Source organism: Ranitomeya variabilis, chromosome 3 (genome assembly GCF_051348905.1).
Source record: "Ranitomeya variabilis isolate aRanVar5 chromosome 3, aRanVar5.hap1, whole genome shotgun sequence".
In the NCBI taxonomy this organism is placed as follows: Eukaryota; Metazoa; Chordata; class Amphibia; order Anura; family Dendrobatidae; genus Ranitomeya; species Ranitomeya variabilis.
Window position 1 is genome coordinate 755,047,442 of NC_135234.1, and position 19,644 is coordinate 755,067,085.

General features: G+C 44.9%; 1 protein-coding gene across 1 annotated transcript; it reads left to right on the top strand.

Annotated features, from left to right (window-relative positions):
- Positions 1 to 542: 542 nt before the first annotated feature.
- PCF11 (PCF11 cleavage and polyadenylation factor subunit) lies at positions 543 to 18,879 on the top strand. Its single transcript, XM_077298657.1, has 16 exons — positions 543 to 879; positions 5,233 to 5,358; positions 7,691 to 7,876; positions 8,030 to 8,230; positions 8,513 to 9,558; positions 9,639 to 9,822; positions 10,153 to 10,546; positions 10,644 to 12,181; positions 14,280 to 14,382; positions 14,934 to 15,050; positions 15,267 to 15,375; positions 15,468 to 15,651; positions 15,778 to 15,933; positions 16,036 to 16,128; positions 18,099 to 18,134; positions 18,412 to 18,879. The coding sequence occupies exons 1-16, from the start codon at positions 712 to 714 to the stop codon at positions 18,628 to 18,630; spliced, it is 4,860 nt and encodes a 1,619-aa protein (XP_077154772.1). The 5' UTR covers positions 543 to 711; the 3' UTR covers positions 18,631 to 18,879.
- Positions 18,880 to 19,644: the final 765 nt, after the last annotated feature.

The following is a 19,644-nucleotide window of genomic DNA, read 5'->3' on the forward strand; positions in this document are numbered from 1 at the left end:
CTGAGGTCTGCGTTTATTTAGGGGTCTGGCATGAGGTCTGCGTTTATTTAGGAGTCTGGTCTGAGGTCTGTGTTTATTTAGGAGGTCTGTGTTTCTTTAGGGGTCTGGTCTGAGGTCTGTGTTTATTTAGGAGGTCTGTGTTTATTTAGGGGTCTGGCCTGAGGTCTGCGTTTATTTAGGGGTCTGGCCTGAGGTCTGCGTTTATTTAGGGGTCTGGCCTGAGGTCTGACTACATAGAGGGGGTCTGTCTGGAGTCTGTATTCAGTTGGGGGGTCTATGAATGTTTATGGTGGTCCTGTAGGTCTGCATTTCGGGAGGAGACTGCGCAGGCGCTGACACATATCCAGGCCCGCACTCAGCGCTTTCCCCCTATCCGGTTACTATGCAAAATAAACTCTCATAGCAACCAATCTTAAACCATAACGCGTGATGTCACCAAAGTGGGCGTGCCCGGTAAACGCCTATTCGTTGCGTAACGTCTCCCTCCGACCAATCACACGCGGCAGTGAGGGTTGTCGCTGCCCTGTGGTAGTTTTTTTTTTCCTGACTGGCGGTGACCGACGCCATTTTGTTAGAAAACGTCGCCAGTCGCGGAGCGGAGCAGTCCCGGCGGCCGCCGCCGTCTCTGTGTCGCACCATGCTGTGATCTCTCACCCGCCTCATTGTAGGGACTCCCGGGGTGGGGAACACACTGCCTCACTACTGTCATCCATGGCGGCCGACGAAGCCCGAGAGGACGCCTGCCGGGATTACCAGTCCTCCCTGGAGGACCTGACTTTCAACAGCAAGCCGCACATCAACATGCTGACCATCCTCGCCGAGGAGAACGTGCAGTTCGCCCGGGACATCGTCACTCTTATCGAAGCGCAAATCGCTAAGGTTTTTATGACTAAAGCATTTTCTTCTCTTCCGTGTCCCCTTCTCTGTCCCTGCCCTGATTTCACCATCCAATATGGCGCCCGGCCTCGCTTTCTGACGTGTCGGCCATCTTTACCTCCGCTCTCCTTCTCTCGCTGCCCCCATATTAAGGTCAGGACCCCGCATCGACCCCTTATGTTCCCTTCTTGGCTCACGGGGGGCTTCCAAAATGGCGGCTTAAAGGGATCACATTTTAGAGGGGCAGGTAGAGGGTCCACATCCCACCCCCCCTTGGTCTTAGCTTCTTTTTTTACCTCTGTAGAGTCAGATCTTCTGCTTGTATTCGCCATAGTACAGGGAGAGGCCGTCCATGTCCCATCCCAGCAATGGCCGCCGCTCCGCACGGTCCTATTCCATGGAAGCCTTAAAGGTCTTCACAGACATTCCCTTTAAATGTTGCCCTTAAAGGGGTCAGCCATTTACTAGCAAGGTTATTGAAAATGTCATCAACTGAATATATATATATATATATATATATATATATATATATATATATATATATAGTTTTTTAATGACCCCCTTTCCCTGCTGCACAGGACAATGGAGGTCTCTGAGTCTGGTGCAGTCAAAATGGCGGCAGTCATGTGATTTACTCATGTGACCGCCTCCTGGGGTGCATGTAGGTCACATGATTTACCAGGCCTTTGTGACTTTTGTACTTTTGGCCTCACGAGACGTTTTGGGTCCAGTAAGTGCTGAAAGGCCTCCATGTTGGTGTCCGAGGGAGGAAGGAGCAGGCTACACAGCTGGGCTATAATTGTCCATGAGGCAGCAGAATCTTCCGCGGTCTCATGAGTAAATCACGTGATAGTCGCCATTTTGACTGCGAGAGATCCAGAGAAGACCACCGTCAAGGGGAAGGGGGGGTTTAGAGAACAAAACTGCTGATGACTTTTTTTGAAACTTTTTACCAGAAAGCATCCGACCGCCTTTCAAAAGGGACACTCCAGTTTTTTGTAAATAAGCTCCCAGGGGTCGTCCGCCATTTAGTAATGAGTCTACAGTGCCCCAAATCTGTAGGGAACTAGGCCAAAAACTGGTAATATGAATGGGTACAGCCCGTGCCTGACATTCGAGGCCCGAATCCGGAGGGGTCTCCTGGTATCCAGGCTCCCTGGTCTGCAGCCTCATACAGGGCTGTGGGGTTCGGGTCAGGAGACGGCAGCCGGGCCGCACTGGAGCCTTGAATGTCAGACGTGTGTAACCGGACTCCTAAGGAATCCATACTGGCCACCCCAGAGCCTCGCTGTACACTGGCTGTAGTGCAGGTAGAGGACAGGGGTGTTAAAATTTACGTGTTACTGCCATCTGCTTCCTACTGGTTTGTGGAATTCTTGGGAACGTAAATGCCCGACAACCCCGTAATCTAAAGTGAAAAGTTCTTCATCTTTTTGGTGTAATTTTGTTGTACAATACTTTTCAGCTTCTCTGCTTTCTGCCATAGGATGGGGACAGTCTGGAGGGCCAAAGCCTATCCTGACCGAATAGTTGTCCCAGCTGAGTTTGCTACTATGGTATCTTGTCTAGATGATCCTCAGACAGACACATTGTTGCCTGGAGAAGTATCCAGACTGGATACAAATGTAACAAACTCTGAGAACTGTTTGCTAAGCTTTATTTTTGTTTTCCCCAAATCGGCCGACCCGAGGGACCGGCTCCGATCCTGAGAATGGGCCCTGTAGTACCCTGACCTAAATAGGGCAGAGCTGTCCACCCGAACCAAAGCTGAAAACGAAATGAGCTAATACCCTGTAATAAGTAAATAAGCAGTGAGAGTAGATGTAGATAACATCCTCGGGTTCTAGATTTAAATGATTTAGATAATAAAGTGAAAGCCATCCCACCAAAACAAGGTGTACCCGACCCTAACTGCCCATTTGAGTGGCCAAGTGCTGTGCTCCACCTTCTCAAACAGTCCCATAGACAATGTGTTCAGCGGTCCACCCAAACCAGAGCTGAAAACAAAATGAGCTGATGCCCTGTAATAAACAGTGAGAGTACATGTAAATAATATCGGGTTATTAGTTTAAATGATTTCGATAAATAAAAAGTAAAAGCCATCCCACCACAACAAGGGGTACCCGTCCCTAACGCTGCCCGTTTGAGACAGTAGCCAAGTGCTGTGCTTCACCTTCTCAAACAGTCCCATAGACAATGAATTCGGCGGAGGCCACATATGTGCACCCCTCATACTTTCGCTTGATAACTGGAGACTGGACCGCTGTGGCGGAGGGATAACTTGATCTTGGGAAAATCTCTTTTAAGTGTAACTAAATTTTTAAAAAGCCTCTGATGTCATCACCCTTTTAAAGCCCTGTTGATTGGTGAGGCCCCAAGCAGAAGACCCCCAGAACTTGGACCCCCCACTCTTTCGGTCTCTATTGAACCTTTGCACCACCATGCGATAGCTTGTGTATTAGTTGAGCACTTCTGCCTTGTCCTTTCAGCGAGTCTCTCCACCAGGACCGCCTACTGATCAATATTTTGGGCTGTATGGTGGCTTTTTTTTCCCCTGGGGTACAACTGTAGTTTGGGTTAGGTCTGTGATGTATTTTTTTTTTTTGCTACCAGATGTAACCTGTGTTCCTATTCACTGACAGCAAGCAGAGAGCTAGAAATTTCCACGTTAAGCATCAGATCAGATGCCGAACTTTTCATTATGCAGTAAACAGTAACTTATTTGCAAACAACTGTAGACCCCCTACTCCCCCTTAATGATCTGTAGACTGACATTGGATGAGGCCACACGTTTATGCCATGTAGTATTACGGGTAGCTGAGGTATATTCCCTGTAGTTGAAGTATATTCCCCCTCCCCCATCTCTGGTAGTGATAAGGTTTTGTATGATATGTAGTGAGTCAGCCTTCTGGGTGCCCGCGTCATCGATAGTCACGTTGTAGCTGTCAGCGGCGCTGCCAGGGTCCTCCCCTCCCCCACCCCACATGCTTTAACCACATGTTGAGTATGAGTTCACCGATCTATTCAATAAATGGCTTTACCGTGTGTGACTGGTATGCTGCAAACTGCAAATAAAATGTATCAAATATGTATTTGTCTTTTTTATTTACCATTGTTTTCTATTGTACGCTGTGTGTTCCATTCACAAGATACCTGCTGCTGCCGGCGGGGGCTGGGGCAGAAGTTGGTGTGATAATGGCAGGAGGGGGGGTCTTCTCTTTAGCTATCCAGATGGTTATATGAGACAAGTTGTTGCCATGCTGACTCTTTACATTATTTTCTGTTACTGAGGCCATAAGGTTTCTCTTTGTAGGTAAATTATATATCTGGGTGGGGGTCAGGTTACTGGACATTAGTCGATAACCTTCTGCCATTATGTAATGTCACGTTCAGGGTTCGGCCATATTTTCTCCTTTTTGTAGATTACATTCATTTTTTTTGTGCTACGGAAGGGCGGGTTAATGATTGCCCTTTATAGTTATTAACACAGATGTTAAAGTGCAGATCCTGCCCCCACCTGTGTACATGACCTGGTGTCTCGTGGACGGTTTCAGGGAATATGTGACTGGGAGAGACCAGGTCATTTACCTGCTGCGGTGGAGGTGAAGCCCTTTAAAGGGGTCATACATGATTAGAGAAACATGGCTGCTTTTCTCTGCTTTATACACAGGCTGTAAACGGGTATGGTGCGGATTTTTGCCAAAAAGGGCAGCCATGTTTTTTCTTATTCTGGGCAGTCCCCTTTTTTTTTTCTTTTTTCTACGTTGCTTGCTTTCCTCTCGGATCAGTTGCTTGCTATTAAAACACATTTACACAACAATGGACGCACAGATATAAACCTAAATGTGGACTGGACTGTGCTGCTGTTCCTCTGGTGGGAGCAGGACGACTGGAGGAACCTGCTAAGCACGTCCTGGTGACTAATGTGACTGATGTAACAGGTGACACATGTCTGGGAGGAGAGCTACCGATCACATTGGACGAGTACACATCTGGACTATGCTCTGGAAGATGCAGCTTTACTCTGCTATTACTAAGTGTATCTTCAGCTGTTGCCAGATGGACGCACGCAAATGTGGAGAGCAATGCTATCCGGCCATGGATTTCCTGAAACAAGCGCTGCTTGATAACTGAACTGTTAACACAAAATAATAATTTAGAAAAAAAAAATGGATGTCATAGAAAGCAATGGCTGCAATGACGTGATGGTAACACTAATGTATAATCTCCAGCCTCCCGTCCTCTAGTAATGTATGGGACGTAACGTATATCTAATCCTTGGTTTGTATACAGATGGGATCTGACATGGGGTAATGGTTTATGTCCTACTAAACTTACCAGTTTTCTTTTATCTAGGCGCCTAGTACAGAGAAGCTTCCAGTCATGTATCTCATGGACTCCATTGTTAAAAATGTCGGAGGAAACTATCAAACAGCGTTTGCTAAAAACATAGTTTCCACGTTTGTTAATGTGTTTGAAAAGGTATAGATTCATTATTCTTTCTCATGTTCACTCTACCTCTGTTCTTGTCACATAAAGGGGGGACTGCATACCTTGTGTTGTAGGGGGGCTGGAGAGCGGTGGGGAGTTTTGTAGTTCTGGTCACTTTAATGTAATCATGAAATGTATTTTCTATGCTGTTATTGTGGCCCCCCCAACCCTGAAACGGCCCCACTGTTGTCTGTTACGCTCCAGGAAGACATCCAGGCCTCTCTTGAGACCCTCGACTGAGTTCTGTTGTTTGTCTGTGAGACTGTGGTTTAATATTGTGGTGAAGCCAGGCTACAATGAGGAATGGCTCATGGACGACAGTGGCGCCATTTACTGGGAGGGTTGTAATTTAATTTTTTACAACCTTTTTAGAGGACCCTTCCGCTTTCCTGATGTCTGTTTTAGTGTATACTTGTGCTTCCAATATCTGTTTTTGGGGAAAGATATAGGAGTAATTAGGCAACTGGGTGTTACTGTTTCCATTTTATAGCTGCCAACATTGATAATTGCATTTTCAGTGTGATTTAAACAGACAATATTCAGGAGCACCCATCTGTGGGTAGTAATTTTGTTAATGGTTCCTTTTCCAGCTAGGGCCTTCCCTGACAAGTGTGTCCCTATAGTTTAAGCTGGGATTGGACAGGGGGTCTATCAGCTGACATTTATTGCCAAGGTAAATTATAACTATACTCATTAAAGGGGTTGTCAAGTCTTTTACGAAGTCTGATTCCACACCATGCAGTCAATATTCTCTCGATGTCTGCGATGAGAGCGGCTGGCCTGGAGACCGCAAATATGCAATTTGCAGGCATTGTGACAATTTGGTAGGCTGCATACAAAAGACCAGACAACTCCTTTAAACTTGGGAGTTAAAGCCCCACAGCGTTTTTTTTTTTTTTTGCCCTTTATCAATCACTGAGTGCATTAAAATGGTGACCAATTGCGGTCTGCAGCCGTTTCCAGCTTCACTCCGGTCCACTGCATCAAGTGACCACAGTTGTGACCTGTCGGCTCAGAGTGACTTGTGTGAACTAGACGTCACTTTCTCTATGTAAGTTTGAGGCCTAAAACAAGGCTGGATGATGAGGCAAGCCAGAGCTGTGGTCACAGGTGAAGGAGAGGAGCGGAGCAGCGCAGGAAACGGCAGAGGACAGCGAATGGTAAGTATTAAAACACACTCCTTACACACATTACTGATTGCTAACAAATGGGGCAATAAAAAAAACAAACACCTGAGTGGTCTGTTTTAGGAGCAAAATCCTTGGAAGTGCTGATATTTGCTAATATAAACCTTGCAGTAGAGCGGACGGGTCCTTCTGTGTTAAGGGGTTCGCCCATCTGCCCACCTGGCTAACTCACTTATAGTGTTGGTGAAGGAAGTATCCTAATCTAGCCTTGAGTGAATTAGAACTTGACAGTAACTTTGTAACATGGGACCAGCCATTTATATCTTTCTTCAGGCATTGTCGGGGTTTTTTTTTTCTTCTGGCATTTGCCATCATTATGTATGTATTTTCTTTAATCTGGTGTAAATTGCCTGTATTATCCTGATACAGAAAAGATATATCCTTGTACCGTGTTAGCCAGTAGATAGTAAAATATTTAGAATTGAGGGTCCTCAGTGGTTGATTCCTTTTAATGGCTAACTGAAAATAATCCATCTTTTCAGTTAGCCATTAAAAGGTATCAACCACTGAGGACTCTCAATTCTAAATATTTTTCTATGTTCTCCTGAATGTTCTTTCAGTTTCTGCGCCTCTCCATTCCTGAGATGTTAATCCCTCTTCCTTTTATGTAAATCTAGTCCTTTTAGCCAACTGGGCGTGGCACAGAAGAGTTGATAAACGTGCCAGATTGGCAGAGGAATAGTTTACATGCAGGAAAGAGGGGGGCAATATCTCGGGAACGGAGGTGCCAGAAACAAGAGTATATACAGTTTTCAGCCTGAATCATCTTATGTAAAATGTTTGTAGATTTTAACAGGGGGTTTTATATAAAAGGATTTAGGAGTAAAACTCTGCTCCAAAATACACATAAAAAAATAATGCAAACCGCATATTTGGGAGAATAGGTGGAAATACACCAGGCAAAAACGATGCAGTACCAGACAGTAAAATACGTGTAAGGGCTTATGCAGACGCCTGTGCAAATTGATCCGATCCCGGACCACTAATGCAGAGTGGTCACGGTTTGGTTCGGGAAAGCCGTAACCTGTCCATACATTGCGGCCCGAGATCCACAGCCGTCTGAATGAGCCCTGAAAGTGAATCTGCTGCGGTTTGTCCAGTGCACGGTCAATACACAATGTTTCTCTTGTTTCTAGGTGGATGAAAACACTAGGAAAAGTTTATACAAATTAAGGTCCACATGGGATGAAATATTTCCCTCCAAAAAACTGTATGCACTCGATGTACGGGTCCAGCAAGTGGACCCAGCGTGGCCCATCAAACCTTTACCTCCAAATATCAATTCGCCCAGCATCCATGTGAACCCCAAATTCCTTAACAAAGTAAGTCCAGGAAATGCATTTACGTTGTTTGTTTTTTGTTTTTTTTCCTTTTGTCTGCCAGAAAAATTAGAATAATTTTTTTCTATCCCACTGGTAGTGTTTTGCTCATATCCTATATATTTTTGAAACATTTTTTTTTTTTTCAATCAATAGTCTGATGAAGCCCCTAAAACTGCCATCTCAACTTCAAAACCGGCACCTCGTGTCCCACCTGTGAAACCTGTGGAGGTGCAGAAGCCGGCGCTGTCGCAGGAGCAGGTCATTCGGCAACAGCTGCTGATGAAGCAGAAACAGTTGTTAGAACTGCAGCAAAAGAAGCTGGAACTGGAATTGGAGCAAACAAAGGCGCAGCTGGTGAGTGAGGGGTTTAACCCAGCTTAGACACTGGATTCCAGTTTGGTCAGCATCCAGTTGCACAGATTACATGATAAATTGTGTGTGGGGATATAATACTTAGTGTATATATCAATATCTGTTACGGAGGCTTGGCCTCATGCAGGCGACACTCGAAATACCTGCATGTACGGTTATTAGAATCTAAAAAGACTACTTCTGTCCTGCCCGATCAGCTTGGGATGTAGTGTAATCTGCAATGGAGGTATGGAAATGTTCACAGTTGTGTTTTTTTGTATCTAGGCCAGCAGTTCAAGTTCTGTCTCAGTACTTCCGAAGCCAGAGATTCCTCACCTGTCTCTGAAGGCCTCGCTGCCCACCTCCACTCATAGTGACAAAGGAAAAGCATCAGTTCCTCCTCAGCCCGTGGAGAAGCCTGCCGTGCCAACCAGAGACCCTCGACTTAACCGAAATAGTCAGCATTCAACACATTCTAAGGATCAAGGATCTAAAAAAGAAGTCAAAGCAATCCTACATCCCCCTGAGCCTAAACCAGCGAAACCTGCAGCTGCCGAGAAAGTAAGCTCGACAAAGCAAGAAAAGAGCAAGACGAGCGATAAATTGCCCAAAAGGGAAAGTGCATATACAGACCATAAAGGTAAATCGAAGTCACCTTCTCCTATGAAAGCTAAAGTATCGCATTCAAAGGACTCGAAATCGACCGACTCTGACACGAGTAAGCGAGACCCAAGACTACGCAAGCACCTCCGGGACAAAGCCGATGAGAAACCCGAAGAAATAAAGGAAAAAAGGCGAAGCACTGACAAAAAAGAGGATCACAAATCGTCTGATCATCGCCAGTCAGGAAACCGGAGCAAGATTGCAAACGGCATACAGAAAAGTGAGCCGAGCCTGAATGACGGTGACAAGCCCACTACAAAACCAAGCAGAGCACCCGGGAGGAAGAGATCACGATCGCGCTCCCCAAAAACTCGATCACTAGTGCTGTCACCCAAGAGGCGAGAGAGGAGATCGCCGGTCAAAAGAAGGCAAAGAAGCCTGTCCCCAATTCCTTCGCTCCTAAAAATTGGCAAAGTGCGCCAACCTGGCGGGAAACAGTCTCATTCGGAAGAGTTTGCACCTAGCACACGAGATGAGCGAAGTAAAAGAATCCCAAAGATAGATGCCCGAGATAGCAGGAGGCCAAAGAAAAGCTCGGAGGAAAGATCGCAGGATCCAGACACTCAGACGTCGATCAGGTCCAGCTCTGAGCCAAAAGAGAATGTGGAGAACTGGCAAGAAGCAAAAACCAGCAAGAGATGGAGGCCCGGCTGGGAAGACAGCAAGACGTAAGTAATGTACAGGTCGCCTTACTAGATAATGGGGCGGAAAAGTGTCTTCCATGACTAATCCCACATCTTCATTGCAGCTCACAAAGCAGAGATCACCATCAGGGTAACAGAAGCACACCAGCAAGACATCGAGACAGCTGGTCAAACAAGAGCGTTCTCTCACCCCGGACGCCAAAGCTACAGTCGTGGCTCAGCGTCGATGCCGATCTAAAAATCCCGAAGGAATTAACAAGTGCCAGCAAGGGCGAATTGCTGGAAAGGGTAAATGGCTAAGATTAAAAACGTGGAATATCTAGTGAGAGTAGATGTAAGATTCTGCATTAAAGCTGGGAAATTTGGGGAGAAGGGGCAGCATATGACATACTGTGTGTGCGCAGTGTGGTGTTCATGTAAGTTATTGTATGGTGTCATAAAGGAGAACCTAAGAAGAAAACCAGTGTGTTTAGGAGAATTTTGCCTGTCATTTGGGGTCTGAACGTTTTTAGTTCATACTTTCTGGCAATTCCTTGCACCTAGTGGGTAACGTGATATAAATGATCGCATCTAGTTAAGTTTGTCACGCTAAGTTTTTACTATTTTTCTATATTGCAGGCCAACGAGCGTCTGACATTGGGGGAGATCACTCAGGATGAGTTCCTCGTGGTGGCTCATCAGATTCGCCAACTCTTCCTATACCAAGAAGAGAAGCAAAGATACAGCGCATGGGATAGTCCCACAGATGATGCCAAGGGTGGCGGACGAAAGCAGCCGCTCCTGTCCAATGCCGAGTTGAATTATTACGAGCACAAAGCAAAGCTTCGAAGAACACAGGTTCAGCCCTTCATGGAAGGCTTCCTCGATATGGATGAAATGGATGTGGACGCCAGACAAAGCGAGCTTGAGGAATTGATCCAAAGGGCTATGTCACCGGAAACAAGACCTCACACGGACGAGCTAGTACATGATTTTCACAGGAGACTCGATGATCAGAGTGAGCTTTCTACAGGTGGGTTTTCTCTGACATTTTTCATGGTCGGCGTTGCTTTTCTGGCCCGTTTTAGTTCCTTTGTCCTCATATTGCATTTTTTTTTCCATTGCTGAAGGTTTAAGAGAAGAACAGAGGTCATCATACAATGAAACCTATCCCAAGAGACCCCGATATAATGAAGCCGATCAGACCTTTGCAGACGATAAAGCACGAATTGGAAAGGACAGCATACAACATGTTGGCCTGCTCGATGAGAGGACACCATTGATAGAGACCCCAGCCCTATTATCTGGCCCTGTCGGCAAAGGATTCGAAGATCACACCAATGTAAGATTGGATTCTCCTGCAAAGCCCTGCACGCTGTTTGAGGACACATCATGTCTCCGAGCGGACCCTCTTTTCAACACCGAATTAGTTGACACTCCAAGATTTGATAATTTGACTGTGCAACCTGTTAACCAACTCGTTCAAAGATTTGAAGGACAGAACCAGATGGTTCCTAATCCCCCAATTGGCAACCAAATGATGGATGTCCTACAAGGTCCACAGAGATTTGAAGGACCACAGAGTAGACAAACGGGTGGTTTTGATGGTCCACTAGTGGCACCATCACGATTTGATGGCATGCAGCCTGTGGGGGCTGTAAGGTTCGAAGGCGGGTTAGGCCCACAAAGGTTTGATAATGGAACCGGACCACAGAATTTTGAGGGCCATCAAAGGTTCGAAGGTCCTCAGAGGTTTGATGGTGGATTAGCACCTCAGAGATTTGACGGTGGATTAGGGCCTCAAAGATTTGATGTACCTTCCCAACCATTACTACAGCCGAGGTTTGAGGGTCCTCAATGCACATCGGTGCGGTTTGATCAACCAGTGCGATTTGACACTATGACCAGTCAACCTATGCACTTTGATGGGCCTCCTGGTCCAAGGTTTGATACTGCTCCAAATGCCAGGTTTGATGGGCTTCCCAGGCCAAGGTTTGATGGTCCCAGGTTTGATGGTCCCAGGTTTGATGGTCCCAGGTTTGATGGGCTACCAGGTCCAAGGTTTGATGGCCCTCTAGGTGCAAGGTTTGACCCAAGTCCACAACCTTTAATGCGATTTGATAGACCAATGGGACAGAACGTACCAAGGTTTGATAATCCACAAGTCCATAGATTTGAGAACCAACCACTCCACGTGCAAAGATTCGATGTCATCCCTGGGCAGCCTTGTCAAAGATTTGATGGTCCACCCGGGCACCAGACCCCTCCAAGATTTGATGGACCAATGCAAATGCAGCCACGATTTGATGGACTGATGCCTAAACGATTTGAGTGTCCGAATCCACAGCCGCGATTTGATGTGCCCGGCGTACATCCAGGGCCACGGTTTGATAACTTACCTACATCCATCGGACAAAATGTTCCACCGTTTGGGCAGAATGTTCCATTCGAGCGTCAAAATGTGTTTCCTGGGCAATTTCAAAGACCGGAACAAAGGTTCGATGTGCCTCAGGGCCCTGGATTTTCTGGTCCACCTGCCCCTGGGGTGCAGGGATTTCCTAATCAGCTTCCAAGACCAGCTGGACCTTACTTTGATGATAAAAATCCACAAGGGCCTGCATTTGGACACTTTAATATGCCTGTCGGAAATCTTCAGCCTAATCCACAGGTGAGTGATATACTTTGGTGTTTTTACTTGAAGAAAACTGAAGGTTCTGTTAATGTAGCACGGTCACCAGCAAAACATAAGGACTTGGTATAAATCTCCGGGCTGGTGGTAGCATTTCACGACTGTTAGTACGATTTTATGTTATTGGCTCATTGTAAAATTAAAGGTGTGTAGTCATCTTATAAAGTGAAAGTGTCCCAGCCACAAGAGATCAGTCTGGTGTGTGAGGTTTGAACTCCTCATTGTTACATGACCCCTGCAGTTTTAGGATCGATTACGTCCTTCCTAAGGGTACCATCACACAGTGGCATTTTTATCGCTACGACGGCACGATTCGTGACGTTCTAGCGATATCGTTACGATCTCGCAGTGTCTGACACGCTACTGCGATCAGGCACCCAGCTGAGAATCGTACGTCGTAGCACATCGTTTGAAACTTTCTTTCGTCGCTGGATCTCCCGCTGTCATCGCTGGATCGTTGTGTGTGACAGTGATCCAGCGATGCGTTCGCTGGTAACCACGGTAAACATCGGGTTACTAAGCGCAGGGCCGCGCTTAGTAACCCGATGTTTACCGTGGTTACCAGCGTAAAAGTAAAAAAAAAACCAAACCGTACATGCTCACCATCTGATGTCCATCAGGTCCCTTGCCGTCCGCTTCCTGCTCTGACTGTCTGCCGGCCGGAAAGTGAGAGCAGATCACAGCGGTGACGTCGCCGCTGCGCTCTGCTCTCACTGTATGGCTGGATCTCAGTCAGAGCAGGAAGCAGACGGCAAGGGACCTGACGGACATCAGATGGTGAGCATGTACGGTTTTTTTTTTTTTTACTTTTACGCTGGTAACCACGGTAAACATCGGGTTACTAAGCGCGGCCCTGCGCTTAGTAACCCGATGTTTACCCTGGTTACCTGGGGACTTCGGCATCGCTCCAGCGCCGTGATTGCACCGTGTGACCGCAGTCTACGACGCTGGAGCGATAATCATACGACGCTGCGACGGCACGAATCGTGCCGTCGTAGCGATGTAAATGGTACTGTGTGACGGTACCCTAATCGTACAGATATGCAATCCTAGAAAAGCTCAAGAGTACTCGACATAGACAATTCACACCGATCCACTCCGTATGTAACAGTCATTAGACAGGACATGCGACAATGGGGTCCCCTTCCCCACCAGTTGTCAGAATGGGGGTCCTAAATCTTGGGTTTGAACGAAGTGGTGTGGCATATGCTTTACTGCTCTAATAACAGACCATCGCTGACATCAGCAATCCCGTAGACCAGTGTTCCCCAACTCCAGTCCTCAAGAGCCACCAACAGGTCGTGTTTTCAGGATTTCCTTAGTATTTCACAGGTGATGGAATTATTACCTGCGAAGGTGATGCAGTTATCACCTGTGCAATACTAAGGAAATCCTGAAAGCGTGACCTGTTGGTGGCTCTTGAGGACCGGAGTTGGGGAACACTGCCATAGACAGTAAGTGGATCGGTAACTCCCATACCCGCCAACCACAGTTGTGTTCCAAAAAGATCCCGTTGTTCACAGTCTTGCCCTCTACTATCACAATCTCCTTAAACGCCTTTTGATATGATGATTGCATATTTGATCCGTCTTTGATTCTTTACTTTTGACTCTGCTGTCGTGACAAGCAAACGTGCTTGATAAGGTGTTATCCAAGTTTCCTGCTTCATTTGGGGACACACTCGGTATTTTGGGCGTGCTCTAGTAATTTGTTCGAGTCTTACGGCCTAATATAGGCAATCCCTGCATGTGTTACGGCTGTCGTACAGCCACAAGACATATAGCCATTGGGACTCGAACATATTTTTCGAGCATGCCGAAGACACTGTCAGCACCCGAGCATGGAGGATAACACCTTATCCCAGCATGAGTATGTTCGCTCATCACTACCTCAGATCGAGTTCACATTATACAGGCACTTTTCATCGGGGGATTTTATGATGACCTGTAAATGCCCGGCACTGGAAATAAGAGTTAATTACCTATAATTTACACCTGACGAGGACTGAGGAGTAAATGACATGTTACAAGGGAAGCGCGCTGCTTGTAATAACTTTCTTTTTTTCATTCTGTTCTAGTTTCAGCCTATGGACACTATGGCTCAACCTCCACCATTTACCCAAGAACCTCTACCCTCAGCACAAATGACCAACACCGGAGTGTTTGCTCCCAACCAGCCGGGTACGTTCCCCCCAAATATGGTTTCCTCACATTTCAGGGGATGAGATGATTTTTACGTATCAGTAGTCTGGATGTTGCAGGGGTATTCCCATCTTATATAGTACTGCCATGTTGGGATCTGCCGTCAGACTCCCTGGTATGGGCTGACCCTCTAATGGAAGCTTATCCACTGGATAGGGAATACAGTACTGATCATCCGGGATTTGACTGCTGGGTTTTGACCACCAATCTTGGCAGCTAAGGGCTTTGGAACCAATTATTTTGGGAATAACCTTTTAATGATCTGCAGCTGTTAGTCGACATCTCAGCCCCTCACTTTCTTAATAATGGATGGGCTAGCCACCACCAATCACAATGTTATATGAGGAAAATCCCTTTAAAATAGGCTGTGTTCTGGCGTTTTCATGAAGCCTGCTGTTTTTCCCATCAGAAGCGACATCTGATACCTTCTTGTAATCCTCCTGCTTGTGATGTAGTGACCACTGCAGTACAGACTCTTCACGGTGTCCATCGCTTATTGTTTTGCCTTTTTTTTTTTTTTTTTTTTTTAGGACCTACATTTTCAAATCCAGAAAATCACTTGGGTCAGCTCGATGTTAACGAACTATTTTCCAAGCTGCTTTCCACGGGAATACTAAAAGCGTCTCAGACTGAAAGCTCCTCTTCCCGTAAGTAAATGTCATGGGACATTGGCTCTAGCATGTGTGTTCACGCCTAATCAAAGCTGCTTATTTTGTTGTGACCTTTGCCAGGCCCTGGATTTTGTCTCCGGGTATTGGATGGTTCACAGATTGGACATTATTAAAATGGTTATAATGGACCTAGAGTCCATGTGGGGAAATCTCGGCACCTCGTGCAACATTCTCATCCTCATTGTTTTCTAGAAGCGACAGAAGCAGCGACTCAATCTACTCAAGAGGAGGAAGAAGAGGAGCCATTGGAGGATCAGGATGTTCCCGACCTCACTGGCTTTTCTATGGAAGATCTGAAACAGTGAGTAAAAAGTTCTCTCAAAATTTGTCCTCAAGTAAAAGGTGAAGTTATGTCCCAAGTTTACAATCCCCCTCTCTGTTGTCTCCCTGTAGCCGCTATGAGAGTACAATAGTCCGCCTGTACACCGGCATCCAGTGCTACTCGTGTGGGATGAGGTTTACCAAGTCTCAGACCGATGTGTATGCCGATCATTTGGACTGGCATTACCGACAAAACAGAACGGAGAAGGATGTCAGCAGGAAGATAACGCACCGCAGATGGTACTACAGCCTAAAGGTGAGTACTGATCTGATACATCGAGGCTCGTGAAGCTCTTAAACGCTGCAGAAAATCTATTGCAAAACTGAAAGCGAACATTTTATATTTTTTTTAATTTTTTTCGTACTTGTTTTTTCATTTTAGGATTGGATAGAATTTGAGGAATTTGCTGATTTGGAAGAAAGAGCGAAAAGTCATTTCTTCGAAAAAGTACACGAGGAGGTTATATTAAAAACTCAGGAGGCAGCGAAGGAGAAGGAATTTCAGAGTGTGCCGGCCGGGCCCGCCGGAGCGGATGAGGTATCTGATTGTATTGACCACTTATTTTATTTTCTTAATGTCACCTGGGTTTACAAAGGGCTGGAGTCATCCATTTTCCTTTTTTTCCTTTTTTCCTTGCAGATTTGTGACATTTGTAAAGAGCAGTTTGAGCAGTATTGGGATGAGGAGGAGGAGGAGTGGCATCTGAAGAACGCCATGTGTGTCAGCGAAAAGGTAAGCTCTGCTTTGATAGCAGGTCCATTACTATCGCCGCTGTATGCGTTGGCTGCAGCGTTACGGCTCTGCGCACCTGAATGGGAGAATAGCTCGCTCCTATGAGATGACCCACATGGACACTGGTGACCCCAATCAGCAGGAGTCTAGTGACTGAGGCTACCAAGGAGGCGTAATGTAAGCCCACTAGTCAATGAACTAAGAGCGTTTCTTAACCACTTCACCACCTTGCGATTTTCCGTTTTAAATTTGTTTTTGCTCCCTTCCCAGAGCCATAACTTTTATTACTTTTCCATCAATATAGCTATATGAGGTCTTTTTATTTTGCAGGATGAGTTGTACTTTTGAGTGACACATTGATTTTACCATACAGTGTACCAGAAACTGGGGGGGGGGGGGGGGGGAATCCAAGTGCGGTGACAGTGCAATTCCACAATCTTGGTTTTTTTGGTTTTTTTTTTTTTTTTTTTATTGACTATATTCACTATATGGTAAAACTGACCTGGCAGTATGATTCTCCAGTACAAGTACGCTGATACCAAACATGTAATGTATCGATTCTTTCTTTTCTTTTTTTTTTTAAAGTGAACCCGTCAGCAGGAATTTGCCAAGTAAACTACAGACACTGTCAGGTTGGCGCCGTTATACTGATTAAAATATGAAGGAATCCGCCATTTTGCTGGAGTTAATTTATTTTTTTGTTCAGACCACAATATAAGCTTCGAAAGCGCAGTACTTAAAATAGACAGGTCACTGAAGATTCAATGATCTGACATTTAAGCCCACAAGGATTAAGATGAGGCCACAGCACCAAATAAAGCCCCCAACGGCTGCCTGACATTTTAGTCAGTGTAACCGCTCCAACCTGACACTGTAGTTTACTGCGCACAATCCGGCTGACAGGTTCGATTTGAATATGAAAAAATTTCAAACTTTGTAAGATTTTTTTTTTTTTTTGCCATTTTCTTAAAACCGTAGCATTTTTTTTTTTTTTTTTTTTGTTTGTGCTGACCTTTTCACTGATGCCATTTTGCACTAGATACAGTGTTTTGATTTCCTTATTGCTTTTTTTTTGCAATGTTGTGGCTGCCAAAAATCGTAATGTGTATTTCATTTTACTTTCAATAGATCAAAAGGGGGGTGGGTTTACACGTTTCACGTTTTTTTTTTTTTTTTTTTTGGTAATACATTTTTGGGTATGTGCACACGATGCGGATTTTGCTGCGGAACCGCAGCGTTTCCGCAGGTGCTTGTCCGCAGCAGTTTCCCATGAGTTTACAGTACAATGTAAACCTATGGGAAACGAAATCCGCGGTGCACATGCTGCGGAAAAAAACATCCGGAAACGCAGCGGTTTATATTACACAGCATGTCAATTCTTTGTGCGGATTCCGCTGCGGGTTTACACCTGCTCCAATAGAAATCTGCAGGTGAAAACCTGGAGAGGAATCCGCAATAGAAACCGCGATAAATCCGCAGTAAAAACCGCAGCAGTTTTGCACTGCGGATTTATCAAATCCGCTGCTGAAAATTCCACAATGGAATCCGCAGCGTGTGCACAAGCCTATTATAGTTCTTTTAAGAGACTGGTCTCCAAAGTGATCAATTGTCATAAGTAACTACTTGCATGAGGTTTATCGAAAGAAAAATTGACAGGTTTTGCAAAAAAAGTCACTATGAATACCGTGGAATCGTGTTTCTTCACGGCACTAAAAATATTTTTACTTTTTTCTTTTTAGCACCATTTATGGCAGGGAGAACAATGTCATTCAAAACTGATATTTGCCATGCCACAAAAATAAGTTCTCACATGGCTATGTACATAAACAATTCAGTCATGGTTTGTGGAAATGGGGAAATATCTAATCTTATCTAATATCTATATCCATCTAATCAGTAGTAGTTTGCACCTAGGGTTTTTTTTTCTGGTTCTTCTTTTAGATTAACATGTTTTTGTTTCCTTTTCTCAGATTTTCCATCCATCCTGCTACGAAGACTATAAAAATGTAAGTACTGTGTAGTGACTCCATTGTGCTGGCGTGATGTATTGAGTCTTGTAAGTAACTTTTGCTTTTTCACAGTAACTTTCCATACTGCAGGAAAAAAAAAAACACCATAAAGGTAACTGGTAGCGATCCTTTTCTGAACAGCGCCACCTAGTAACACTTTCTTGGGGGAAAGGCCAAAGCTTGCCATATAGCCGCCTATACATTTGTCTTTATATCTTTGCAATGACAAGATTTTACTTCTCAGCATTTACTCATTCCCCCCCTCTTCTTTCAGACATCCTCCTTTTTAGATTGCTCACCGTCCCCTAGTAAAACACTTCTAGAAAACCCACTGAATGCGATGTTGAGACTTGTTAAAGAGGAAGTGGCCGACACTTCCGACCCCACAGTCAGAGTGAAGGAAGAGCCCACTGCCGACAACTCATCTTCTCAGTGCTCCCAATCCATACCGCTCCTGACGGAGACCAAAACCGAAGCGGCCGAGCCGGTGTAAAAGTCTGCGCCGTTTACTGAGAGAAGAGGAAAAAATGCCGTCTAAGAACTGGGGCCCGGGCCCTGGATACCTATTTGGTTACTGAATACATTTTTGTATTTGATTTTTTTCTTATGCTGCCTGCACAGTTTCATGTGTGTAAAAGAAGAAGAAAATAGCCCATTCTGTAAATATGTGCAGACTGTAAAAAAGAGGTATTGTATGATTTTCACCTGACTGTAAATTATAAATAAAATTATTTTTGCTATACATGGAGTGTAATGTTTATGCACACCATTCAGAGGTAAAACTAATAATAACATTTGCTCTCATTTTGGTTGGAAATGTAATTATTTTTTTTCTTAGATGGGTTTAGTAAATTGCAGTATTTTTTTTTTCTCTATGCTAAGTTATAGGCAGTGTGGTTTTTTTTGTTTGTTTTTTCCCCTGTGTTGTTGGTTTATAGTGCAACTTTTATTTATAACTGGGAAACTGGACGAGTAAAAAAAAAAACCTGCACAGGTAAATGAGGGAACGGAAACTTTAATTTAAGTAGAAGACTAAAGTCTGCACCAGGCAAGAAGCGTGTAGGTATACCCAAGCTAGATCTCTCCGGCCGTTCGCTTTATTTTCAGTGTTCAGGTTCTTGAATGCTTTCAGTACAAATGATATGTTCTCATTTAATTACTAATAAAAACGATTAGAATGAAATTGATTGTCTTGCAGTTTTTTGTTTTGGGGATGGGGGAAATTCTACGTGGGGTCCTATAGAGGACAGGGAGTATACAACTGATTTCTTAATAGTAAATCTGTCACCACATTTCACTAAGCAAAATTGCACATATTACTAAATATATCTTAGACCTGCTGGGGCTGGTATATTACTTTAGATAATTCATGTCAGAATTAGCTGAGTAATCCTTTAAGAAAGTTTGTCAATTGAGTGACTGCATTTTGGTGTTTATCCTCCCTGCTGCTTTTTCTGCTAAATCTCTACCCTTTCTCCCTGATTGACAGCTCCTCACTACCACCCCT